General features: G+C 45.7%; 1 protein-coding gene across 1 annotated transcript; it reads left to right on the top strand.

Annotated features, from left to right (window-relative positions):
- Positions 1-1,213: 1,213 nt before the first annotated feature.
- LOC119652039 (pickpocket protein 28-like) lies at positions 1,214-22,209 on the top strand. Its single transcript, XM_038055975.1, has 9 exons — positions 1,214-2,309; positions 11,487-11,655; positions 11,705-11,905; positions 11,963-12,071; positions 20,593-20,744; positions 20,806-21,010; positions 21,067-21,658; positions 21,721-21,875; positions 22,057-22,209. The coding sequence occupies exons 1-9, from the start codon at positions 1,214-1,216 to the stop codon at positions 22,207-22,209; spliced, it is 2,832 nt and encodes a 943-aa protein (XP_037911903.1).
- Positions 22,210-27,788: the final 5,579 nt, after the last annotated feature.

Here is a 27,788-nt window from a genome sequence, read left to right as displayed (position 1 = left end):
TGAGAAACAATTCTCTAGCCAAATATATCAGGCTACCGTCATGCCAGATAATAAATTATCTCCTTGAACTTCAGAAGCAGACAATGGGAATCCCATGTCGAATGTTACTTCAGACCAACAGAAGGTCGACATGTGGAAAGAGAAACCCATTCGCGGAGGTCATATAAAAAATTTGTTGTTGCCAGGAATTGACATCGAAGTCTCCAAGAAATGGTTGACTAAAGGTGTACTTTTCTATTAGACCGAAGCTTTCCTAACTTCAATTCAGGATGCTTCGCTCCCAACAAAAAATTATAAACTGTACATTCTTCACGACTCCTCAAGTAGTATGTTATGCATCTGTGAAGAGGAGACCATCCAGCACATAACATCTGCGTGCAGGATGTTTAGCAGTACCGAGTACACTATCCGTCATAAATCCATCTGCAAGATTCTCATCAAAACCTTGCGTTGAAGTAGTGGCAACCTACCATCCTTACTATAAGTATACTCGGCAGAGAATCTTGGAAAATGATCCGGTCAAACTACTGTGGGATCACACTATTGCCACCGACCACAGTGTTAATCACAATAGACCCGATCTACTTCTGCTTCTAAAGGAAGAATGAGCGTGCTTCATAATTAATATAGCCGTGCCGTTGGACCGGAACACTGTTGGAAAACAGCACGAAAAGCGGTTATCCTTGCAACCTGTGCTGTAGTCCGAAGAGTCTTGTCCGATAACAATCTGGCCTAATGGGTTTCAGTCTTGATCCGTACTATCTTCTATTTAAGATCCATGTCTCTGTAGTGTAGAACCACTGTGGCATTGCTTGAAGTGTTTGCGACAATCGGGATGCAGGAATATATTTTCGCATGGTCGCACACACATCGCTGTGATGCGGGCCTTTGAATGTTGCCTTCAGCTCATCTTTAGGTTAGTCGCCTCTCGGTCCGGTTAGGCGGGAAGAGAGTCCGTTGGCTTTTTAAACTATATATATAAAGGTCGGTGGACGCGCAGGCTCATCAGTGTGCTTCCAACTCTCGGCTGAGACAGTCGACTTATTGGAGCTGAGTTTTCTTTCTCAAACCTCTCTGGCAAGTGCTTGCAAACATTCGGTTCGAAACAAAGCGATAAAAACAGTTGTGGAAAAAACAATAATAGTAAGTGAAAATAAAAAACAATAATAAGTGAAAATAATAAGAAATTTCCAAAAGTGAAAGTGTAAAAACAATGAGTGCGCCGGAAACTGACGGGTTCACTAAGGTGACCCGCAAGAAGAGGCGTAAGGCTACGGACAGCCCGACAAGCGACAACCAGCCGCTAAACTCCGACGACGGAACGGAGACCGCGTCGGAAACTACGCTCTCAAGCGACTGCGAGTCCGACTCGCAGGCTAGCTCAGACGAGACGGTCCGAAGTGCCGTATCCGTCACCGAGATCCGCGAGTCGGTCGCTCTGCGCAAGCAGAACAAGCTGCTACTGAAGCAGCTTAAGGAGGCTCGCGCTGAGAACCGGCATCTGGCGACCGTCATCGAGTCGCTGGAGGCCACAATCTCCCGAACCTTCGGGACTTCCGGCGCCCCTCCGGCGCCTGCCGCGCCAACAGCGCCTGCCACGCCAACAGCGACTTCCGAGGTGATGGACACCACCACCGAGGAACCAACACCGGCACCACTCGCCCTACCATCCGGGTCAAGCCCGGCAGCGTTCCCGTCCCTCGGCGAAGCGAGGAAGCGGCAGCCCGCCGTCGTCCCGAAACCGCCAGCGCCAAAGCCGCAACTACATCAACAGCCGAGGCCAGCCACTGCAGCCCCCGGAAAAAAGGAGGTAAGTCGAAAGATTCCTCCATTAGTAGTAGTCGAAGACGTGGCTACTTTCAAAGTCACCAAGACAAACATATCCCGCGCCCTCCCCAACAACTACCTGATAAAGAAATCAGGTGGGTCTCACCAGATCCTAACTAAAACACCCGAGGATTACGCCACCGCCAAGAGGGTGCTCGTGGAGAACAACAATAAGTTCTTCACATACACCCTCCCATCGGATAAGACGACCAGCCTCATCCTACGAGGCCTCGATTCTACGTTCTCCCCTCAGGAGATCGTCGATGAATTAAAAGCTCAGGGAGTCTCAAGCACCCTGAGCGCGAAACCCTTTGCCACCACCTGGGCAAAGAACAATAATGTGAACCTCGACTTGTGGTTGGTCACATTTGATGCAACCTTCAACGAGGAGCAGCTGCGCGAGGTGAAAGCCGTACAGCACATGGTTGTTCGATTCGAACAAACCCAAAATAAACAAGTGCTGCAGTGCAAGAACTGCCAGCGTATCGGGCACGCGGCAACCAACTGCCACCTCACCTACAGGTGTGTCAAGTGTGACCAACTACACGGCCCTGGCGAATGCGCCAAAACAGTGGAGCAGGCACCGAAGTGTGTCAACTGCGGGGGCAACGACCACCCCGCCAACTACCGCAAGTGCCCACGGTTCATCCAGGTGGTGGCAAGGAGGAACGCACAAAAACGTGCCCCTCCCTCCCGCCCTCTCCCCTCAACTACCTCCCGCCCCGCTGGTCGTCCTATCACGAACCCTGCCTTCACCCGTCCGTCCGTGTCCTTCGCCGACGCCGCACGAAGCGGAACCTCTCCCCGGACTCCCAACCACGTAGTCCAACCCACCACCATCTCCAACCCAGACTTCCTCGAGTTCGCCAGGAAATCGCAAGAATTCCTGCAAATGTTCAACTCAATGGTCGGTATCTTGGCATCCATTAATGGACGTTAAGATAATTGAGTTGAACATCAACTCAATCATCGGCCGTGCCCGCAGACATGAATTCGAACTGTTCCTTGGCGAGCACAAACCCGATATAGTTCTCCTATGTGAAACTAGGTTGAACTATAGATACAATCCTTCCTTTCCCAACTTCAACCTCTTCCGGACTGACCGACCTCAGTCCAATCCTCAAGGCCGGGACACCTGTGGCGGAACGGCCGTCCTCATTTCCGACAAATTCCTTGTCACCCAAATCCACCCACCTCCCAACACCTTCAGATCCATGGAAATATCACTGGTCTCCATCGAATCCCAATCAACCTCGGTCTTCGTTGCCTCTGTATACTGCCCCAACCAATCCCTCGACACCCAAGACTTTCTCCGCATCAAATCCTTCTGCGCGTCCATACACCGCTCTCCCGATAAACAATTCTCCCTGATCATAGGTGGAGACCTCAACGCCAGGCACCCGTCCTGGTTCGATGCACGGTCGAACCACAACGGGGATCAACTCCACCTGTTCCTCACAACCTCTAATCCAAACATCAACCTAGCCCATTTCAGTCCGGCACTCCCGACCTTCAACAAATCACACTACCATTCCTACCTAGACCACTTCCTGATCAGCAGTAACCTGACTGTCATTCCCAACCCGAACACCTTCCCCTTCCTCGAAACGGTCCCCGGCATCAGCGATTACGATGCCGTAATCCTCAGCATAAAACTCCCGGACAGAGTCATTCGGTCCACCCCACCCTCAGTTCCTGACTTCCAGCGTGCAAACTGGAAACACATCAACCTTGCCCTCAAGTCCAAACTTCAACCTCTCCTACTCCCATCCAACTGTACAGTTCCTAACGAGACCATTGACCTGACAGTTCGTCAATACACCGAAGCAGTTCGGCAAGTATGCGATGAACTGATCCCTTCACGTCCATTAAATTACCGCAACCTAATCACCCTTCCCGACGATATCCTATCCGACATCAAGTACAAAAAGACCCTCAGGCGGAGATTATTTAGGAATAGATACTCTCCGCAATCCTCTCACCTCCTCACCGAAATCCGCGAATTGGACAAGTCCATTCGCGAACGAATCCTCACCCTATACACCCAATATCTCCACAACCGCCTCTCCAACACTGAGCTAAACCCTGGCACATACAGGGAACTCAGAAAAACCTGCCCGCGTTTGGGCAAATCTGTCCAACAAAACGCGATCCTTCCCCAAAACATCCCACCCACAGAAAAAGTCAAAGTCCTTGCTGACCACTTCCTCCAAGCCCACCACTGCACCCTCCACTTCCGTGAACCAAGTTTTGATAACGAGGTAAACGGAAAGATCTCCCAACTCCTAACCAACCCTTCCTACCTCATTCCCCAACCCACACAAAACCCCTTCAACCATGCTCTCGCCGACCCAAGTCAGCGAGAGAATATCCTCCCCATTCACTTTGTCAGTCCAGACTCGGTCAAGGCGGCCATCGCCGCCTCCAAAAACAAGAAGTCAGTCGGGCTTGACAAAATCCCCTCCATTGTCCTTAAGAAATGCGCCCCAAGCATCGCCCCCATTATGTCCTCCATCATCAACCACTGCCTTATCAACGCCCACTTCCCAACAGATTGGAAGAGTGCTCGAATTGTTCCTATCCCCAAGAAAAACCAAAATCCACTAAATCCCGATAGCTACAGGCCTATCTCAATCCTCTCTTCCTCCGCCAAGATTTTCGAGCGGATCATCAAAGTCTCTATCGACGAGCACTGTGACTCCAATCATTCCATCCCACAATTCCAATTCGCTAACCGTCCCAAACATTCAGTCGAGCATGCGCTGCTCGTACTCAAATCGGACGTCCTTCTCGGTCTCAACCGGAACGATCCGACCATAGCCTGTCTCCTCGACATAAAGAAGGCTTTCGACTCCGTATGGCAATACGGTCTCGCATACAAGCTTTCTGAAGTCCTCCAGTTCCATCCGCACCTCTGTAAGCTAATTCTTAGCTTTCTTGATGGGCGGAAATCCCAAGTTCAACTCCGAGAACACCTCTCCTCCCCATATTCTAGCCCGGCTGGCATCCCTCAGGGGTCAGTCCTCTCCGCCACCCTCTTTTCCCTGTTTACCGCAGACCTCCCCAAACCAACTCCACACCCAAATCCAATCCGAATCCTTCAATACGCGGATGATCTCATCCTCTACACCTCCACCAGAAACATCCCTGCCGGTGAAGCCCGCCTGAATTCCTATTTGGACGAGCTCTACCGGTACTTCACCCGATGGAAACTATCCCTGAACCCGCAAAAATGCGAAACCATCGTATTCCATGGTACCGCTAGGATGACGCCGAAAATGAGGAACGACATTTCAACCCTATCCCTGAAGATCCACAACGACACCATCCCAACCGTCAAGGAAGTCACCTACCTTGGGGTGACAATTAACTCCCGCCTATCCCACATCCCACATATCACGAAGGCACTGAACCGTGCAACAGGTGCCTTCAAATCCCTCTACCCAATCCTAAAATACACTAGTCCAACTCCTCAGAAAGTCAAGCTGTTTTGCTATAAACAGCTTATCCGTCCCCTCCTCGTTTTCGGCTTCATCTTCTGGTCCGACACTTCCCCTCACCAAATGGAACGAATCCGCCTCAAAGAGCGCAGAATCCTCCGCCATTGTACCAACATCTACAAGAACGAAGACCGCTCCAAATACATCTCCAACCAGATCCTCTACGACTCCTCTCAAACGCCCCGCATCGACGCAGTCCTAGCCCGTCATGCCCTCAAATTCCTGGAAAAATCCAGATCCCACCCAAATCCACTCATCTCCCAGGCCATGCAGATCGAGATCGTCGAAGAGAATCTTCTACGAACTCATCTGTTCCCACAAATCCTCACATCTCTCCAAGCCCGTAACCTTCTCTTCGAACCCCGGCGGTAGAGTAATCCTCTACAACGGTAGATACTCCTCATCCCAGTTTACAAAACCTACCCATCCTTAGCGCCACTCCTAGCTCCCTTTCCCAAACCCCTCCCGCATGCCCCCCATCCCATCCCACATCCTAGTTCCCTCCCCGCCCGCCCGCTTTTATAAAAAATTTAGCTAATGGAGGTTTTTTTCGACTTTTCCTCCAGATATCATTTCATATATTTTTTTCAATTATTCTTTAGCGATAAGTTAGTTTAAGCTATAGTTTGTACCTTAGATTAAGCTAGGCTGTTAAGGTAGTACTTAAGTTAGGTTAATTTAGCATTATATTTTTATAGGTTTAATAAAAATTGTTGTTTTTCGCAAAATTGTTGTTTTTCGCGCAGGCTCATTCCCAACATTAGGGTGAGGCTTGAGCGGAAAAATGGAGAGACCAACTACCACATTACCCAGTTTCTCACGGGACACGCTTTGGGTTGGATGAGTCTCCGAATTGTCCCAGATGCGATGGCGTACCGGAGGATCCAGAGCACGTCATGTTTCACTGCCCAAGATTTGCGATGGAGAGGAGGAACTTAAAGGAGGAACTTAAAGAGAAGGACGAGTGCCTAAGCGCCAAACTACCCCACGAAGTAAAACCTTAATGGCGGTCCGGCGGGGCTGGGGCTGGAAAGACCGGGGGTGGCTTTTAGTGGGCGCGAATTCTACACGCGCCAGCTGTAGCTCCGGCGTTCGAGCAGCAGAGCTGGGGCGGACGTGCCTTTCTAGGATTTTCCACCTCCGTGTACGCACAAAAACAAATATATAAATATAGAAAAAATATATATATAGTTAAAAAAGCCCACGGACCCTCTTCCCGCCCAACCGGACCGAGGGGCGACCAACCTAAGGATGGACTGAAAGCAACATCCAAGGCAAAGTGTGTGCGACCATGCGAAAATGTATTACTACATCCCGATTACCGCAAACACTTCAGCCAATGACGCGGTGGTTCTACACTACAGAGACATGGATCTTAAATAGAAGATAGTACGGATCAAGACTGAAACCCATTAGGCCAGATTGTTATCTCCATGTATAGTCCAGCCCTAAGATCGAGCTTTTTCAGCACTTTATGTAAGTTCTGCGGGACTAAACCCGTCGCTGAAATTACTACTGGGACTACTTCCATCTTTTGTAGTCTCCAAGTCTGCTTCGTATCGTCTGCCAAGGGGCCGTAGTTCCGGATTTTTTCATGCTGCTCCTCAACAGTGTTCCGGTCGAACTGTACGGCTACATCGATTATGAAGCACGCTCGTACTTCCTTCAGAAGCAGAACTAGATCGGACCTGTTATGATTAACACTGTGGTCGGTGGCAATAGTGTGATCCCACAGTAGTTTGACCGGATCATTTTCCAAGATTCCCTGCCGAGTATACTTATATTAAGGATAGTAGGTTGCCTCCAAGTTATACTTCAACGCAAGGTTTTGATGGAGAATCTTGCAGACGGAGTTTTGACGATTGATGTGCTCGGTACTGCTAAACATCCTGCACGCAGATGTTATGTGCTGGATGGTCTCCTCTTCACAGATGCATAACATACTACTTGAGGAGTCGTGAAGAATGTACAGTTTATAATTTTTTGTTGGGAGCGAAGCATCCTGAATTGAAGTTAGGAATGCTTCGGTCTAATAGAAAAGTACACCTTTAGTCAACCATTTCTTGGAGACTTCGATGTCAATTCCTGGCAACAACAAATTTTTTATATGACCTCCGCGAATGGGTTTCTCTTTCCACATGTCGACCTTCTGTTGGTCTGAAGTAACATTCGACATGGGATTCCCATTGTCTGCTTCTGAAGTTCAAGGAGATAATTTATTATCTGGCATGACGGTAGCCTGATATATTTGGCTAGAGAATTGTTTCTCATAGAAAAACTCAGGAAGAGAATGCACTTGATTGTAGTGCAACGTTTTTAAATCAAGTACCCCTCTTCCTCCCTGATGACGTGGGATAGTGATCCTCAATTTTCCGGCAGCTCTATTGTGGATGTTGTTGTTTGCAAGAACTACCCTTACCCGTCTATTGACAGATGCTAAATCCGTACTGTATCACACCGAAAGTGGATAGAAGGACGGAAATGGCGAAGGTGTTGATTGCCATGACTTTATTTTTCCCGTACAGCTCAGTTTCCTGGACGCCAGAAGATCCAGACGCCGTTCAAATTCCCCCAGCAACTTAGATTTGATTATTGCCACAGCAGGTGTTGTTGCTTGCAATATGCCGAGGTATTTGTAGACGTCGTCCGAATCCATACCCTCAATTCGGATGTTATTTTGGCTGTATCCTTCGTTGTCGGTGTGTTTTCCCGAATAATTATTTTTATGCGACATTTCTCCAAACCCAACTGCATGCCAATATCCCTGCTGAACTGGATGGTGATGGCCAGCAAGGAGCGAAGTCGGTTCTCGTCTTTGGCATAGAATTTGATGTCGTCAATATACATTAATTGGCTTAATGTACATTTCAACAATATGCCATGCTTGACTTGGAACCCGTATTTGGTTTATGCAAAAGATGGGATAGCGGATTCAAAGCCAAACAAAACCACAGTGGGCTTAGAGAGTCGCCTTGGAAAATGCCACGTCTGATTGGTATCTCCCCTGGTGTTTGTGAGGATACCGATAGGTTCGTGCTCCAATTCTTCATGACTGTTCTGAGGAGTAGAACCCCATTCGGGTTGATTTTGTACAACCGTAGTAACCACGAATGTGATATGGAGTCAAAGGCTGATTTATAATCGATGTAGGTTGTCGAGATATTTCGTTTTTGGTGGACAGCCTGCTTTACAGCGACCGTATCGATTATAAGCTGTTCTTTACAGCCTCGGGAGCCTTTTGCGCATCCTTTTTGTTCCTCAGCTATCAATTTATAAACATCAAGATGTTTTGAGATGTTCGCGCACAAAACTCAGGTGAAAACAGTGTAGATGGTAGGAAGACAAGTCATTGGTCGACATTTTGAAGGGCAAGAGGCACCCTGCTCCTTGGGATGAGAAAAGTTATCCCCTTGGTGAAAAATGGTAGATCTAAATCAGGATCGGCAATCATCTGATTAAATTGATTTCCCAATATCTTGTGAGTGCTCTTGAATCGCTTCAGCCTGAAGTTGTGAATCTTGTCAACTCCTGGCGCCTTCCAGTTACCTGCCTTATCAAGGGCTACTTCTACGTCGACTTCAGTTACGTCAGGCATTGTCATTTCGGGAAGGGCTTCGCATGAACGCCTAAGGTGTGGGAGCCACGCTGCTTCCAAATTGCAACGGCTGGATTCGCTACAAAAACTTCTCCAGAAGTTTTCTGCCTGATCCAGATCGAGGTTTCTTTCCCTACCTGAGTTGGTGAGATTTTTGTAAAATCCCCGTTGGTTCTGGAGGAACAACGTGTTGTCTGTCCTTCGCTGAAAGCTTTTTTGATACCTACGGATGCGATTAGGGCAGTTTCTGCTTCAGCACCTCGAGGATTTCTTCGATTGGCATATCATTGGACAGATGGTAGTTTCCAATGATGTTCGCAACGCATCTGTGCAATCTTGGCGATGGATTTCCAGGGAGTGATTGCGTGACACGACCAATCTCCTTTTTCAACTTTTCGACTCTTTTATTGAGCCGAAATACCCAGAACGGTAAAGTCCTTCTGCGCATACCTTTTGTTATTCGCTCTAAGATGTTGATTATGGAGACGAATAACCGTGGCAGCTTCAACGTAGATCAGGCTGTGAACCTCTGTAGCAGTAATCTCGCTAGCCAAACGATCAGCCAAAATTCTGTCAACGGCAGCCATGATGTTAGTAGTTGCCAAGTAAACTTCAGTTTTGGGATCTTTGGCCCAGCGTCTGGGAGAATCTCAGCATACTCTGTGAATGCGACCTGGATTGCGGTCCAAGCCTCATTATAAATTTGGTCGACGTCCCCGTCACTAAGCTTCTCCTGATTACTGGGTTCATGGAGTGCCTTATAAGTGGAGTATTCGTGTTATTCCTTTGTTTAGTCTGGTAAGTTGGTGACTCCGGAAATCGGGTTATGAACGCGTCATGTAGTCGATGTCTGTACCTTGATGGATTCCTTTCCAAATCCGTGACACGGTAATGGGCGCGGACGATAAATTCGTTGAGTTTGTTCGTCCAAGCCATATAACGCCTAGGTCTCCCATCCCTGGTGGTTGACGGCATAGCCACCAAAACATCCAAGGGCGAAGAGCCACTCTGATGTTGTTGAGCGACTCTCAACCGCGTCAGATACTGTCTTCGTGTCCAAGCGGTCCCATCAAAAGAATTTGAAATATTATCACCAATTTTGTTCCCACGAGTGTTGGGGAGGCAGTCAACCCTGCAACAGAGCCCCAATGTTGCAATGTTCCATGGTTACCTCCAAAGGTAGGGAAGGTACTTGGAGGGGAACCGCTAAAATACAGTGTAACGTCACTGCAATTCATCCGATAGGCGCGTCGATTCCTTCACCCCGGATTACGGATTTGTTAAGGAGGTTTACTTCCCCTGAAAGGGAAGAATCGGTAAGGGAGGACGAACACAAAGGGAAACGTTCTGCTTGTCCGCGGCTACTTATTTACAAGATTGACTTGCGATATTCGTAGCTGACAGGCGCCTGGTCGCATGCAGCTCTGCGTTTGCAACTCAGGTGAGGATAAACCTGGTGCGCCAGGTATATATATATGTATATTTTTTTTGTGCGTACACGGAGGTGGAAAATCTTAGAAGGACACGTCCGCCGGCACTACAGGAGGCGCGTGTGGGATTCACATCCACTAAAAACCACCCCCGGTCTCTCCAGCCCCTTGTATATATATATATATATATATATATATATTTCGGGAGCAATATACCCCCTTCTTCAGTACAAAACAACCTTGTAGCTACGAGGGGGTATGTCGCTCTAGAAATATGTACATATATATACGTTTAAAACAAACAAATGCAGTTTGGAGAAAGCTACTCCTTGTCTATTAATTTTAGGCTTCAAGTACCAGACGAAATTCTAATCTCTTACCGATGTTAACATCTTTTAATTATTTTTACGAGAACATAAAGTTGTTAACTACCTAAAATAGGAATGCAGTATACCTAGATAGATATACAGTATCTATTTGCCCACCTTATTATTATCTATCCCCAGACATCCATGTGTATCTCTTATTTTAGGATTGATTTCCCCAACCCAATTAAACTTTCAGATTGCAGAAATAGCATTGATTTGAATGGGAGTAGTTATGTAAGTACCTTTGATTCCACTATTGCTTGTCTTTGTCTCTATTCAATTTCTTGAACTCTTCCACAAAAACCTTATTTGTGGTGATAGCTTTGGAAATAGTAATCACAAAGTAATTAGGAAACACTTCTTATGCTCCTGGGGATTGCTTTTCTCTTGAGGGTTGTTGTTATCATTTCATTGCGTGATTAGGATTTATGTGTATATATGGTAATAGTATTAATCACATCAGCTTAAGTGAATTGATGGTTACAGGGTTAGAAAATGGGGGACATTTTTTATTTGAAAGACCCCTAAAAGTTTAGGAGTTATAAGAACGATAGGTCAATCAAGTCGTAGTTTTGTGATGGTTCTTATTCAAGATGGACCTAAGTATTGGTCAAGACAGATCCTTGCAAACTGTAAAGCGGCCTAATAAAGGTGCGAAACACTACAACTTAATTTCAATTCATAGTAAAAGATTTCAGAAAGAAGAAGAAGTTGGAAAGAAGTGGAAGCACCTGAAAATTAAAATGTCCTCTCTCTTTCTTTGCAGTGAGAACATGGCATCGATTTCCTAGGATTGCTAATAATGGACGATTAAGTAAGAAAAGTATCGCTATCGCTAAGGCAACATTTTGGGAAAACGCTCAAGAATTTTCCAGAAACACCACTCTACACGCTTTGAAATATGTGGGCGACAGAAATCTTAGCCCTTTTGAAAGGTAATTTAATTTATGTAAATATTTCAGAATGTCCTAATCCCTCCTGAAGAATTTTCTTTTTCCTCGCATTTGCAGTTGCCCTGTCTATAGCGTTGTATTTTATATCAAACATGTATGAGAAGTGGTCTTCGACGCCAGTGATAATAACTAACAGTGCAACCAGTACTTACATTAGTGAGATACCCTTCCCTGCTGTAACAATTTGCAATATGAACCAAGCTCTGAAGAGCAAAGTTTCGGGATTAACCGAGTAAGGCATTTTTGGCCCTTTAGAAGCAACAACTCAACATGAAATCTTTCATTTCAGAGGAACCGCAGCTTATTCAATTTTACAGTCTCTTTGTAACCGTGCAGATAAAACTAATACTACGACAATTTCAAGCAAATGGAATGACTTCCAGGACTTCATTCTACAAGTAAGTATGCAATAAATATTCACCTTAAATTACGCTTCGGGATTCTTTCATCAACCATTTTTTAAGAAAACTTTGGAAAACTACGAAACTTTTCAAATGTTCATTATGTCATCTAAGATTTCCAGTATTTTTTCTTTTATTGAAAAATATTTCACGTTATATACCAAATAGCGGTTGAAAAAATGTACTTTTATTTTTGTGGTGAACGATGGATTTGGTGGTCAAAGGGTAGTATAGGTCCCGGGGCGAAACGTGGATTGGTACCCACGATGGAGCATAAAACTTGGGAAATGCCTGCTGAACCAACACCAACAGCTCTACTACCAAACCCTATCTCCACCTCCACGTGGTGACCGCTGGGAGCTCTTTCTTGACGAAAAGCTGCAGACGGAGAAGGATGAAGGCGAGTCTCCCGCGCCTAAAAACGGGACAAATTGTACCAACTGGTCCTCCAGGTTGGGGGTTGGGTAGGGCTGACAACCCTACACGGAAAACAACCGTTACGAAGCCACAACAGGAGCCTCGGATAGGACGGATATTAAAACGACGGACCCGGCAACGACAAAGGAACAACGATTTGCGCATTTTCTCATGGAACGTGCGCTCCCTGTACAGAGATGAAGCTGATAAGCAGCTAGCCGATACCCTGTCCCAATATAGGGCTGATGTAACAGCGTTGCAAGAGATGCGATGGACAGGGACCGGTTTCCTGGAGAAGAGCCACTACATCATATATTATAGCGGCCATCCAGTAAACCATGTGCTCGGAGTAGGTTTCTTAGTCAGCCAAAAAATGAAACCTGCTGTTATCGGCTTTGAAAGTATAAGCGAACGGCTATGCACTCTGCGCTTGCGAGGCAAGTTTAGAAATATAAGCCTCATAAACGTTCACGCCCCTACAGAGGAGACTGCAGAGTCGGAGAAGGATACCTTCTACGAGGCAGTAGAAAGAACCCTCGAAGCCTGTCCCAGATATGATATCAAAATCATACTTGGGGATTTTAACAGCCAAGTAGGGAAGGAGCCCGTATTCAGGCGATACGTTGGCTCCCATAGCTTACACGAAAAAACAAATGATAACGGACTGCGGACTATTCAATTAGCAGGGTCACACGAAATGGTTGTTGGAAGTACCTGGTTTGCGCGGAAAGCGGTCCACAAACATACGTGGGCCTCTCCAGACGGGACCACTTTCAACCAAATTGACCACGTGTTGATCGAACGCCGCCACCTCTCAGCCTTGATGAATGTCAGAACATATAGGGGGGCCAATATAGACTCGGATCACTATCTCGTTGGCATGGTGCTCCGAGCTCGAATAACAATACCACCTAGAATCCCCTCTGACAATCAGGTGAGAGTGAACACTGAAGCCATCCACAACACAACCCTCCGCGACACCTATAAGAAGGAAATGGATGCCGCAATAACCGCAGTCAATAGAGGACCTGAAGATGAAGCATCAACTAATGATCTTCACAACCATCTGAAGAACGTTATCATGGATACGGCCACAAATATACTTGGCCCCAGCCGCAAAAGGAGTCGGAACGGCTGGTTTGACGATGAATGTAAGCTAACAACGGAACGGAAGAATGCCGCATACCGAGTAATGTTGCATTCTCAAAGAACGCGGGCACGCGCAGAGACTTATCACGAACTCCGTCGAGCGGAGAAACGACTTCACAGACGGAAAAAGGAAGCCTGGGAGAACCAACAAGTCTGTGAACTAGAAAAGTACAGGGAGCAACCGCACCAGGCGCGGAAGTTTTACCAACAAGTCAGCAGGATGAAGCCTTATACACCTCGATGCTCATCCTGCCGAGACAAAGAGGGAAATCTGATTTCCGACAGAATGGGCATATTAGAGCGATGGGTTGAGTACTTTGATGAGCTACTGAACAACCAGAACATCGGCGAGTTGGAGGTCCCGCCAACTGAAGACGACGGACAAATACTGCCACCACCAAGTTTAGGAGAAACAGTCCGTGCAATTCATCGGCTAAAAAATCATAAGTCGCCAGGAGCCGATGGAATTACAGCCGAATTGGTTAAATATGGAGGCGACCAGTTACACCAAGTGGTTCATCAACTTGTGCTCAAGGTATGGGACAGCGAATCAATGCCAGACGATTGGCAGCGAGGCATAATCTGTCTCATACATAAAAAGGGAGATATCACACAGTGCAGCAATTATAGAGGTATCACGTTGCTGAGTACCATCTATAAGATATTCTCCACTATCTTGCTAGGCCGGATAGCCCCATACGCCCAGAACATCATTGGCCCATACCAAAGAGGCTTCACTCCAGGCAAATCAGCAACAGATCAGATTTTCTCTCTGCGGCAGGCGATGGAAAAACTGTTGGAATATGGACAACAGTTGCACCATCTGTTCATCGACTTTAAAGCCGCCTATGATAGCATAGCCAGGGTAAAACTGTACACGGCCATGAGGGAATTCGGTATCCCGACGAAATTAATAAGACTGACTAGGCTGACCCTGACCAATGTGCGAGGCCAGATAAAAGCAGCAGGATCACTCTCAAGACCATTCGACATCAACAACGGTCTACGACAAGGGGATGCGCTATCATGCGTCCTCTTTAACCTGGCCCTCGAGAAGGTGATCCGTGATGCTGAGGTAAATGCAAGAGGTACGATCCTCTTCAAGTCCACCCAACTACTGGCCTATGCTGACGATATCGACATCATGGGAAAAACCACCCGAGACGTTCAAACTGCCTTCATCCAGATCGAGCAGGCGGCGCGAGATCTTGGGCTGCACATCAATGAAGGCAAGACAAAATACATGGTGGCAACGTCAGCACCGAAGACGAATCAACCAACAACATCAAACCGCACTGGTCAAACACAAACACGAACAAGAATAAGGATAGGGGAATACAACTTTGAGACCGTTGACAATTTCTCCTATCTAGGGTCGAAAATCACAACCGATAACAACTACGATGATGAAATCCGCGCACGGTTGTTGTCAGCCAACAGAGCCTACTTCAGCTTACAAAGACTGTTCCGCTCGAAACGTCTCACCATAGGGTCAAAGCTCTTACTGTACAAGACTATGATCTTGCCAGTCCTCATGTATTCCTCGGAAACTTGGGTTCTTAGCAAGAAAAATTGCGAACTCTTGGCCGCGTTCGAGAGAAGAATCCTCCGAAGAATTTTTGGCCCCCTACATGAGGATGGACGATTCCGTAGCCTACACAATGACGAAATCTATGAGCGATACCATGACCGTCCGGTTATGGATAAAATCCGGCTCAATAGGTTACGGTGGGCGGGTCACTTAATCCGTATGGATGAAGATGATCCCACCCGGAAAGTCTATAAGGGCAATATCTATGGTAGAAAAAGAAGACGAGGCAGACCCTGCCTAAGATGGAGCGATGGCGTGGGCCAGGACGCCAGACAGCTTTTAGGGATATCTAATTGGTGGACCTCGGCGCAAAACCGGGATGTCTGGAGTTCCTTATTGAGGCAGGCCTAGACCGGATACCGGTTGTTGCGCCGTTGATGATGATGATGGATTTAGTTAAATAACCGTCGCAGCTAGTGTTTGATCAGAGAGAATGTGCATTTTTCGCAAAATGGAGACAGTTAAAATTATTAATTACCTTTTTTACTAACACAAGAGGAAATACCGGAAGCTGGACGCTTCGGGTATAAAGGTATTGTGTTCATCTTGTGTGAGAAATTTTCACCCTGTCCCCGCGAGACCATCGTTCTGGTATTGCTTCGCGGGGCTGTTCAGTTCTTAGTTGTTCACTTTAAATGAGCTGCTACCGCCTTGTGTGGCATCCTCCCTCTATGCCTCCGCTGTACTTCTCCATCTCTTAGCTGCTGGTAGATCCGTATCGCTATTGCAACTACTGCATCGCATGCGGTATTTGATTGCACCATTCAATGGGTAATTAGCTCCGTTTCACACTTTCTCCCTGAAGTTTTAAATCTGGAGCAGGTGAAGAAAATGGGTTCTGCAGCTTCGGCTGCACCTTCACACGTATGATAATCGGGCGATTCATCGAGACCGAACCTGACTTCCTATACCCACTGTGTCCGAATTATGAACTGAGTCAGATCGTAGCTTGTCTTACCATGGTTCCGCTTAGTCCACTTACTTATGTCTGGAATAAGCCTTCCGTGCTGGTTGCCATGCATCCAATGATCTCACACCCTCACTATGTTTGTTTAGGCTCGCTTCTTGATTCTCGTACAAACGACTTGCCACATCGGTTACAATATCCACTGGAATCACGCCCGTAATCAGGTATGCTGCCTTATAGGATACTGTTCGGTAGGCGAAAAATGTTCGGAGAGCGCTTAACCGACATGCAGCTTGAAGCCGCCTGCGATTTTTATTGCTGACGCCCACGCTCGTGCCCCGTATGAAAGTAATCGACGGCTGCGTTTCCGGCCACCTATGTTTGGAAGTATCCGTGCCAGTATTGAGCTGATAGTCCCCGCTTTCTGCTCTGTAAGCTTTAGTGGGCTTTAAAGCTCAGCTTGGAGTCGAATGTGTGTTGCTCAGAGCTAATAACATGCGCTCCGTTGCAAATTTCAACAGTTTTCTGTTTCCGCGCTTTGTAAAGAGCATCAACTCCGCCTTATGTTCGGCAAGCTCCAGCCCGTGGTCTTTATGGCAAGACTTGATCGTCCCTTTACATAATGACGCTGTTTTCGATTGAATTTGAGGGAGACTCCCCATACTTGTGAAAGGGGTGTGTACATTTTTTTCACCAAATATGGTCATGTGGGATATCAAATGAAAGGGCTGGATCAGTACTTTTCGAAAATTATCTAATTTCTGATATTGAGTGAAACATACAGGAGTGAGAGCTCAAAATGTGTTCCCCGAAATATGAAGCAGATTTCGTTGTTAGAACTTATCCAACCGCAAAATTTGAAGAAATCATAATGGTGAAATCTAGGCTTCAAAATATCTGCACAAATAAAGTTAATAATAGCATATTTCCATATTTTAAAAGCCAACCCCCCTTAAGTTCATCCTAGAAGCAGAAAGTTTGACATTGGAGTGAGGGATAGCATAAGGGATAATTTGGTCAGTTTGAAGAAAATCCAACTTTTATTAAGAAAGTTATTGAGGGTGAAACGTTTCTATTTTTTTGTGAAAATCGTGCATTCTAGAACGTGTATGACGTCATCATAACTTATCAATTCGTCAATACTACAACAAAATGAGCTCATATGGATGAGGGTCGCAAAGAAACATTTTGTTTTAGTTTTTTAGGCATTTGCATATCAACACTACTACTCCAGATGGATATATATGTATATTTAGGTATATGCGTGCTAATGAAGTTTGCGGGTAATGTCTAATTTAGATAGATATATAAGTAAATTAAACCAGCGGTATTCAATATACGTATTACACTATACATATATGTATACTTTTTTCATGAAGTCAGGCAGAAATATGGATATGATTAATCTATATACGTACGTGCATTTATATATACAGTATTCGGTAATAGACAGTTTGTTTGTTTAGGGTGAGGATAACATCTATTACTGTAATATGTACATATATCCTATAGTTTAGAAGAGAATGAAGGAATATGATGAATTTGTAGCTATATACGGATGGGAAAATGTGGCTAGAAGTTTCTCACATAAGATGAACATAAAACCTTTATACCCGAAGCGCGAGGTTCTGGCATTCCGACTAGTTTTTTCAATTTTCCAACTTGCTTGATTGTGTCTTTCAGGAGCCTTAGTAAGGTGTCTGTAACTAAGAGCCATAACGTTAGCTCAGGGAGTGCTGTCTTCTGGTAAGCATGCTGACTACACTGAAGTGGCCACATAGGGATATCAACCGATCTACTAGTCTTTCCAGTTCCTTTTACCAGAATGGAAGTTAGACTGATTGGTCGGAATAAATATTACCTTGACATCACTCCAGTTAGTTGGAATATGAGCTACCACACGCTCATATTCCAAGCAAGTACGGTATATGTGTGGACCCTCCCTCTTCCACTAGAGCAGGAATAATGCCATCCGGACCTGCAGACTTGTATCTATGGAACGAGTTGAATGCCACACGTTCCCGTGAAACTACTTTGCATGCCAGAGTCGAATCTTCCGGTTGAAGACTGTATGTATCGGTCGGCCCGAGATGGCATTTTTGCTGCTGCCTGGGAAGTGCACTGCAAGAAAATAGTATGCCGTTAAATCATCGGTTCTGTGCTTCTCCTGGTCTGCAAACGTAGAAAACCAACTTCTTTAGCTTTGGAGTTCCCTCAAAAGAGTTGGTCTCTTCCATGAAGATTGTTTGGCAAGCCTTGTGCTCTTCTCTAAAGCTTTTAAGCCTCTTTGTATCGAATCCAGCCAGCGGGCAAATCAGACTTTAGAGCTCGGTTGAGAAGTACCCTTGTCGTTCTCCTCTGTTGCGCCAAATCCGTTCGACTATGGTGTTTTACCTTTCTTTGCCATCATGAGTGGACACCTCTCCTTAAGAACTTCTCTCATGCTAGTTACAGACATCTGGATTGTTTTATCAATTCCAGCAATGGATTTGATGCATCTCACAAGGATCGGGTGCTCACTTCTGCTTTGTACGTCGCCCAATCTGTCTTACGTGGATTTCGAAATGGGGTGGGTGGAAGTGCATCCATGCTCATTACTAAATCAATATCAATGACAATATCATTTGATGGGGTACTCCAATAGCCTCGATCCTCTCGCGTTGATGTTAGAAAGTCCTCAGCATATATGGTGCGTGTTAACATCACATCCTGCTATTATTCCCATTCCCCGAAGATAAAATGATGCCACCGATTGCTTGTAAAGGAGCACACAGACCATATATTCTCTTCTTTAAGTAAATCGGCTGCGACAAACAGACGAACAGGCAGATGGTGTGTTACAATTCGAACTGTAAACTTAAGACACATTGGACAACCTGCGGGGTTCCGCAAGGATCGGTCTTGGGCTCTCTTTTGTGGATAATAGTGTACGATGGAATTTTGAGTTTAAAGCTCCTCAAAGGAGCGACCGCTATCGGTTTCGCAGATGATATTGGTGTGACTCTCGTGGTACAAGAGATTGAAATTGCCAAAAGAAGCAATTTGTGAAGTCAGACCCTGACTACAAGGCGCCAGGCTTGCGCTTGCAGTGCATAAAACGATGGTAGATCCCATCAACAACTGAAGGAAACAAACATCGATGAAAATTAGGATTGGCGAGCAAACCACACACTCGCAATCAGCGGTCAAATATCTGGGAGTTGTGATCGACCAAAAGTTAAACGTCATCTTGAAAGTTTCGCTTTATGCAGCTCCTCTCTGGACCTCGGTATTGGAACGTGAAGCAAATAGGAGAAAGATTGCACGCCCATACTAATTAGGTGCGCTGCGGATATCATGCTCCTACAGTACAATATCTGACAATGCAGTATGCGGCAAGGTCTCCATCGACATTTTGGCGAACGACGGTCGACGAATATATATTTATGACCCCACATACGCAATCGGCGACTCTTACACCTATTATAGAGAGTTGGCACGAGCTGAAGCAATACTGGAGTGGTTGAAGAGATGTTACGAATCTCTGGATGCGACTGGTGTAAAAAAATTTTTCACAGAATTTAGGCATGGGGGGTATCAAAGGAAAGGGTTCGACTAGTACTTTTCGAAGCTGGTCTTTTTCTTGATACTGGGTCAAAAATAGAGGAATAAGGGCTCAAAATGTGTGCCCGCAAAAGTGTAACAGATTCTCAGAACCTATCGAACTGAATAATTCGACGAAAATCGCGATGTTGCATCTTTATGAAATCTAAACCTCAAAATACATCCCATTGTGATACCGCTCGATTAAATTTAGCTAGCAATAACATATTTTAGAAATTTACCCTCCCCTACTAGGAGCACAAAATTTGGCACCATAATAAGTAACAGTATAATACACAACTTCGGAATGTTTGAAGGATATGCAATTATTATTAACAAAGCTATAGAATGTCCAAATTTGGTATTTGACGTGAATTTATCGCAATCTAAGCCGTTCATGACGTCATCATTATATTATATAAAGTGCTCTCATATGAACTGCCGAGTTGGATATACCGAGGAATATTTTGAATAGCTATGTACGAGTAGAGAAATGTACATAGGAAATTTGTCACACAAGATTAACACAAAACCTTTATAGCAAAAGCCTCCAGGTTCCGGTATTCCCACTTGTTTGTTATTGTCTAACTTGAATAGGAACGCTCGGCTGATTGACAATAGTTACTCCAGCGTAACTTATGCTTATTATGCTTATTATGACTATCTCCAACTCTCGTGGTCATTACAGATAAACCTATAATTGCAGGGGTGGTTTTGGTGGTGGTTATGGTTCTGATGTCCACTGAAACATATTAGGCGATTTTGAATGTTGGTCATTACTGGTTTCTTCTTTCTTTCCCAGGTTATTGGCTTTTACTTTTGGATACCATAATACATTTTTTTTTGAGATTTCATAAATAATTATCTTGCAGTCCACCCAATCGTGTAAGGATATGTTCGTACTTTGTAAATTTGCCACCCTAAATTTCAACTGTACACAGTTCTTCAAATCGGCACTAACAGATGAAGGACATTGTTGCACATTTAACACGGTTGATCCTGGTTTTATGTATAATAATCACAGGTTTGTGGTTAAATTATGTTACTTGATTGAAGCGATGCTGATGTTGACATATTAGCTATAGCGATTATAATCACAACGAAGGTTTTATGCCAAAGGACTTCACCGCCATAGATTGGACGCCTGAAAGTGGATACCCGAAGGATCTTCCAAAAAATATCTATCCAAGAACTGCATCGGGAACAGGGTACACCATGGGACTAACTCTCGTGATGAATGCTGACATTGATAACTATTATTGTTCGTCTAGTAATGGCGCGGGCTTCAAAGTAAGTATATCTTTAGAGGTAACGAGCTAATGCTAATACGAATAGTGGTCTCCTAGGTCCTTCTTCACTCTCCAGTTGAAGCTCCAAATATCGGCGATCTCGGTTTCTCAATCCAAGCCGGATATGAAACTCGAGCTGTGATAACACCAAATCTTAATGACGCTTCCGTAACAATTCGCGACATGACCAAGGATGTTCGCCAGTGTCTTTTTGAATTCGAAGCCAACCTGTCTTACTTCAGGACATATTCACGACGAAATTGTGAAATGGAATGTGAGGCGCGTCTAGTTGCAGAAAGCTGTAATTGCATCCTTTACTTTATGCCCCGAATTTTTCCGGATATATCGATCTGTGGAATCAAAGACAAAGACTGTTACGAAGCAATCAATATTAAGGTTCAAACCGCAAATCTAGATACCAACAACTGCAGCAAGGAGTGTATGGCAGGGTGTTTTGATTTGACATACGATGCTTCGACTTACGCAGCACCAATTTTGGGTGGATTATTCGACGTTAGGCAGAGAATCATACAGAGGATGTCACGAGAATTTGCAGAGAAAAATATTGCCGTCGCGCATTTTTACTATATCGAAAATTCGTTTCGTAGCAGGACAAGGGAGCAATTTGTGGGCTTTACTGAGTTTTTATGTAAATATATCTTCTCCTTTACACTATCTTCTTATGGATTCATTGATATGGATACATTTTAGCTAGTACCGGTGGCTTGATGGGTCTTTTTATTGGGTTCAGTGTTATTTCGGTTGTTGAGATAATATACTATGCCTCGTTTCGGCCATTTTGTGCCAGCAAGAGATACAAGGCGCAGTTCAGGCAGTCAAGATCGGGAAGCGTCCAGAAAAGAAAAGTAAGTGTTTTTAGTGTATGCAGAGCTTGATAAGCTGTCTCTGCTTTGGACGAAATCGCAAACCAAACCAAAAGAATCAACGTAACAAATGAATTCCAGCCAACATAATCAAATTTTCGATAACTTATAATCAACAACATTTTGCCTTTAACTGATGATTTAGACAATTTTTCAATTGTAGCTGCCATTTCAAAATATTCTTCGTGGATTCTCGCATAACAAGGTAACCATCTTCGCTGAAGATGAAATATACCCACCTGTAAGAAAATTCCGCAAAATGCAAGGATTCGGGAAAGGCGAGGAGGCTTATTTTAATGGTGGCTATCTGCCATGAAACGTTGGATTTGTTCTGAACATAAATTTCGTCTCGCCTAATATGAACACAGGAGAGCATCTTTTCAACTGAGCTGAGCAAATTGCATCGGATCATTAAACATTTTCCTGGAAACTAAAATAAAGTTTTATTTCGGATTCAAAAACAAACATTTGTTTTACTTTCAATTAATTCGAACGGGGTGTGTATGAAATTAAGGGTCATTCTCTACGATTTATAGAAGAACAAGTCGGGAAACTGGAAGTTGGACGCGTCAGGTACGAAAGGCTTTGTGTACTTCTTATATAAAAATATTTGAATGGACATTGGACACCTGGCACGTAATGTATATGCACACATTAACTCAGAATATTCACTTTAGCGTGATACTGACATTCAAAGCCTTAGCAATTGCAGTGATTCGACAATTTTGAAATACTATAACTTTGCTGGTAATAGTGTGATTTCCACGAAACTATCCAATTCATGCTCAACATTATTTCTTTCAAAATATTATTTTTCGATCACAAAAAATGGTCCAAACTGGGTCATCAAATAATTAAATTTTAGTCAATAGAACCTCCTCAAAAATCGTCAACACCCCATTTAGAGAAAAGGAACAAAATTCGTGAACCGTTGCACAGAGGAGAATCAGACCTGCAAAATGGAGTATGGTTGGGAGGTCTTTTTTTTTGGGAGTAGGGTAGGTGAATGCGTTTACGCACAGAATGTTGGACTCCCGCAACAGCACGCTGGCGGACTATCAACTAAACACCTCCCTGTCATCAGAGAACTAGCCTGGAACCGTTTGACACATTACTTCGGGCTAGCCCTCCCGCTCTCCCGGCTTTGGGAGCCCTCAATTCAGGGAATTCCTTTCACCAACGGGAGGGGAGGAAGGGAGTTGTTGTTAGTTCAGGGAACCGCTTACCGTCCGATCCCTCTGCCGGTCGAGTTCAATCTTCTTCGTAGTAAGAAGAGCTCGAACATAATGCGCAATACGATTCCAGCTGCCAGCGCTCTTCAGCATCTCTCTGACAATGTTGTCTGGAGAGAGCTCCCCTGTGTCTGCATAAAGCTGCTGGCGGAGGCCGTCCCACCTCTCGCAAGAGAAAAAGGTGTGTTCAGCGTCATCCGCCACTCTATTGCAGAACACACAATTAGGAGATCGCGCCTTCCCAACCCTGTGCAGGTAAGACTGAAAACCTCCATGCCCACTTAGAAGTTGGGTAAGGAAGTAATCAATCTCACCGTGCTTTCCGTTCAACCATGGGTCTAATTTGTCGATGAGCCGCGCAGTCCACTTGCCCCTTGGCTCATTTTGCCAAGAAAGTTGCCACTCACTAAGGGTGCGTTGACGTTCTTCACGGGCAATCACTTCTCTTAAGTTTTCGCCCTTACGGTGATAGATAGCTTTGCGCTCCTTCGCAAGGAGGGCAACGGGGATCCCTCCCACAATCACCATCACAGCTGGTTCGGAGACGGTACGATAAGCAGACGCCACTCGCAAAGCTCCCCGCCTCTGCACTTGAGCGAGGCGTTTACGATGCACCTCCTTGTCAAGGGCATCAGCCCATACCTACGCACCATAGAGAAGGACGGACTGCGCTGCTCCCATGAGAAGACGTCTCCTAGTTGATATAGGGCCCCCGACATTCGCCATTAGCCGATTCAAGGCGGCGACTCCAGCTGCAGCCCTGTCCGCGGCTGCTCTGATTTGCTCGAAGAAGCTCATCTTCGAGTCGAGCATTAAACCAAGGTATTTAATCGCTGGTTTTGACTCTATAGTCAACTCGGCGATCGATATGGGACGCAAGGTCGGGATTCTCCTTCTGGTCAGGATGACTACTTCGGTTTTTTCCAGCGCAAGGTTGAAACCGTGAGCAGTCATCCATCCGCTTACGCGTCGCGTCAATATGCCAAGTCTGCTTTGCGTCTGTTCTACAGTGCGTCCGGCAACAAGTGCCGCAACGTCGTCTGCATAACCGACCAGACGCGACTCTTCGGGCATATCGAGTCTCAGCAGACTATCGTAGGAAGCGTTCCAGAGGTCCGGCCCTAGGATGGATCCCTGCGCTACTCCCAACGTGATTTTCATCCTCCTCCGGCCCTCTAGCGTCTCATAGAGCAGGGAGCGGCCTTTCAGATAATCCCTCAATATCCGCAAGAGATAGCTTGGCACGTGAAAGGAGTTCTCTAGTGTGCCTAGCATATCTGTCCATCTTACGGAATTGAAGGCATTTCTGACATCAAGCGTTATGAGGAGCACTATCCATCGAGAACGGCGGCTGTGTGCCCCGGCTTGATAAAACGCATCTACGACCTCCATAACAGCATCCACTGTAGATTTCCCTGTTCTAAACCCGAAATGCCTTGCGGATAAGTCCCCGGCAGCACGAATCGCTTCAGCGAGTCTACCCCTGATGAGCTTCTCGAGCACTTTTCCGGCCGTGTCAAGCATACACAGCGGTCGGTATGCAAACGGGAGCTCCGGGTCTCCTTTACCCTTACTGATCAACGCGAGTCTGGCCACTTTCCAGCGACAAGGAAAAATGCCCTCCTTCAAGCACGCGTTGAACAGTTCCAGCAGCAATTCTGGCCGTTGGCGGAATACCAGTTTGTAAACTTCCGCCGGGATGCCATCAGGACCTGGCGCCTTCCTGTTTTTGATAGTGAGAACTGCTTCTTCGAGGTCTCCCATTGTGAAAAGGGGGCAATCCACGACGCTTTCCGCGCTATTTACATCAACCCGTACAGGGTGTCTGGGGAACAATGCCCGCACAATGCGGTCCATCTGGTCGGTGCTCAGTATGCAGGGCTTCCGCAGAGCCCCGATTTTCCGAGTGACAAGCTTATAGCCAAGTCCCCACGGGTCCTCATTCACAGCATTAACAAGATTTTGCCAGCCGCGAGCTTTGCTTTTATTTATAGCGCTGCGGAGTCTCCTTTTTGCTGATCTATACTGTGCCTTTATGGCACATGCCTCCTCGTTGGCGTACAAACGTTGCGCCAAACGGTAGGTCGGCAATTTCTGCCGTCCGCCTCTCCGGGGCATGGAAGCCTCACACGCCGTCGTTATCAGATTCATCACTGAATTTACGACGGTGTCAGCTGCGACGCCACCACCCCCCGAAGTGCCCCCCCGCGCGGCCCTACCTGCTCCAAGAGCTTCGACGAACTTTCCGATGTTCACTCTCGCGACATTCCACACGCAGGGGGAACGTCGTGTTGGTGCTCGCCGCAAGTAGCTTCAAACACTTCGAACGCAATGTACTGATGATCACTTGCCGAGAAGTCTTCTAGGACTCGCCACCCGTCCACCGATGATGCCAGAGATTCCGACGCAAAAGTGATGTCAGGAATATTTCCTTCACAACCTGGGCGCCGAAACGTTGGCGCGGATCCGGTGTTTAAAACTACGAGCCCGGTTCTCGCCGCCATTTCCAGAATCCGTTTCCCTCTGGAGTCTGATTGAGACATGCCCCATTCATGAGCCCTGGCATTAAAATCACCGCCAACCAGGATTCGGCCCTCCGTGCTCGAAACTGCGTCCTCCAGAGCATCAAGCCGGCGCATAGTTGGGAGGTCTAGGTGCCTTCAAAACGGCCGCGAAGTAGAGAATTCTTTTAAAACACTTCAAACGCCCGTATCTCAGTTAAAGTTGATAATTTCGAGAAAAGGAGGTCACCTGTGTAGAGGAGAATCATACCTGCTAAATGGTGTATGGATTGGGGGGTCTAGATGGCGGGGAAGTGGGTGCAAAGTGGAGGAATCTTTTGCGAAATTTTAAACGTCCGTGCCTCCGTCAATCTTGAGAATTTCGAGTAAACTACCTTAATTCGTTCTATAGAGGAGAATCGAACTTGCTAAATGGTGTATGTGTTGGTGAATGGCGGGTCTAGGTGGCGTTAAAAGGGCTGCAAACCGTAAAAAACTTTTGAAAAATTTGAAACGCCCGTATCTCCGTAAATATTGAGAATTTCGAGAGAAAGAGCTGAATTGGTGATCACTTGTAGAGGGGAGAAGGAAACCTGCAGACCCTGAAAAACCTTTTAAAAACTTTATATATATGTCTGAAATTGTAATACCCCTTAATTCATCATCATCATCATCATCATCAACGGCGCAACAACCAGTATCCCGTCTAGGCCTGCCTTAATAAGGAACTCCAGACATCCCGGTTTTACGTCGAAATCCACCAATTCGATATCCTTCAAATCTGTCTGGCGTCCTGACCTACGCCATCGCTCCATCTCAGGCAGGGTCTGCCTCGTCTTCTTTTTCTACCATAGATATTGCCCTTATAGACTTTCCGGCTGGATCAGACGTTTCGAGCGGAACAGTTTTCATACGGATTCAATGACCCCCCCACCGTAACCTATTGAGCCGGATTTTATCCACAACCGGACGGTCATGGTATCGCCCATAGATTTCGTCATTGTGTAGGCTACGAAATCGTCCATCCTCATGTAGGGGGCCAAAAATTCTTCGAATCACGAACCCAAGTCTCCGAGGAATACTTGAGAACTGGCAAGATCATAGTCTTGTACAGTAAGAGCTTTGACCCTATGGTGAGACGTTTGGAGTGGAACAGTTTTTGTAAGTTGAAATAGGCTCTGTTGGCTGACAACAACTGTGCGCGGATTTCATCATCGTAGCTGTTATCGGTTATGATTTTCGACCCTAGATTGGAGAAATTATCAACGGTGTCAAAGTTGTATTCTCCTATCTTTATTCTTCCCTTTTGACCAGTGCGGTTTGATGTTGTTGGATGGTTCGTCTTTGGTGCTGACGTTGCCACCATATATTTTGTCTTGCCTTCATTGATGTGGAGCCCAAGATCTCGCTCCGATTACGGCCTGCTCAATGATGAATGAAGGCAGTTTGTATGTCTCGGGTCGTTCTTCCCATGATGTCGATATAGTCAGCATAGGCCAGTAGTTGGGTGGACTTAAAGAGGATCGTACCTCTTGCATTTACCTCAGCGTCACGGATCACTTTCTCGAGTGCCAGGTTAAAGAGGGCGTATGATCGCTCATAGATTTCGTCATTGTGTAGGCTACGGAATCGTCCATCCTCATGTAGGGGGCCAATTCTTCGGAGGATTCTTCAATCCTACCGGAGGAAGAAAATCTAGGTTACATCCTTCGCGTAAATTTATTGCAACCTTTGGCATCATATATGTCAGCATCTCATTAAAATGAAAGCCTTTCATACCTGCTGCACCAAACTTGCGGGTTCCAACTTGATTGAATAAAATTTCATCTGGGCCACTGAAAATATAACGAGATATATTTTCCCGCACATTTATTCTGCTTTCAGAATAATACTCAATTTAACTCTAATTGAACAAAATGCGTTACCAATAGATAACGAAATTATTGTGGTAGATGACGGAATGGGATATGGCGTTGGGAAATGCCCTTTTGCACTCCTGAATTTCAAAAGCGTATCTAATATCCAATGTTCAAATACCAGTACCTGGTCGCAATTGACCTCCTTTCATCTATTGTCACTATTGTTTTTGCAAACAAAACCCAGTTTCCACTTATGTGACGCAACACAATACAGGACGCTATTCTGTTTTATATCCCTGGAAT

Source organism: Hermetia illucens, chromosome 3 (assembly GCF_905115235.1).
Source record: "Hermetia illucens chromosome 3, iHerIll2.2.curated.20191125, whole genome shotgun sequence".
NCBI lineage: Eukaryota > Metazoa > Arthropoda > Insecta > Diptera > Stratiomyidae > Hermetia > Hermetia illucens.
The sequence above is the reverse complement of the archived record's forward strand: the minus strand, read 5'-3'. Positions and strand labels throughout refer to the sequence as shown.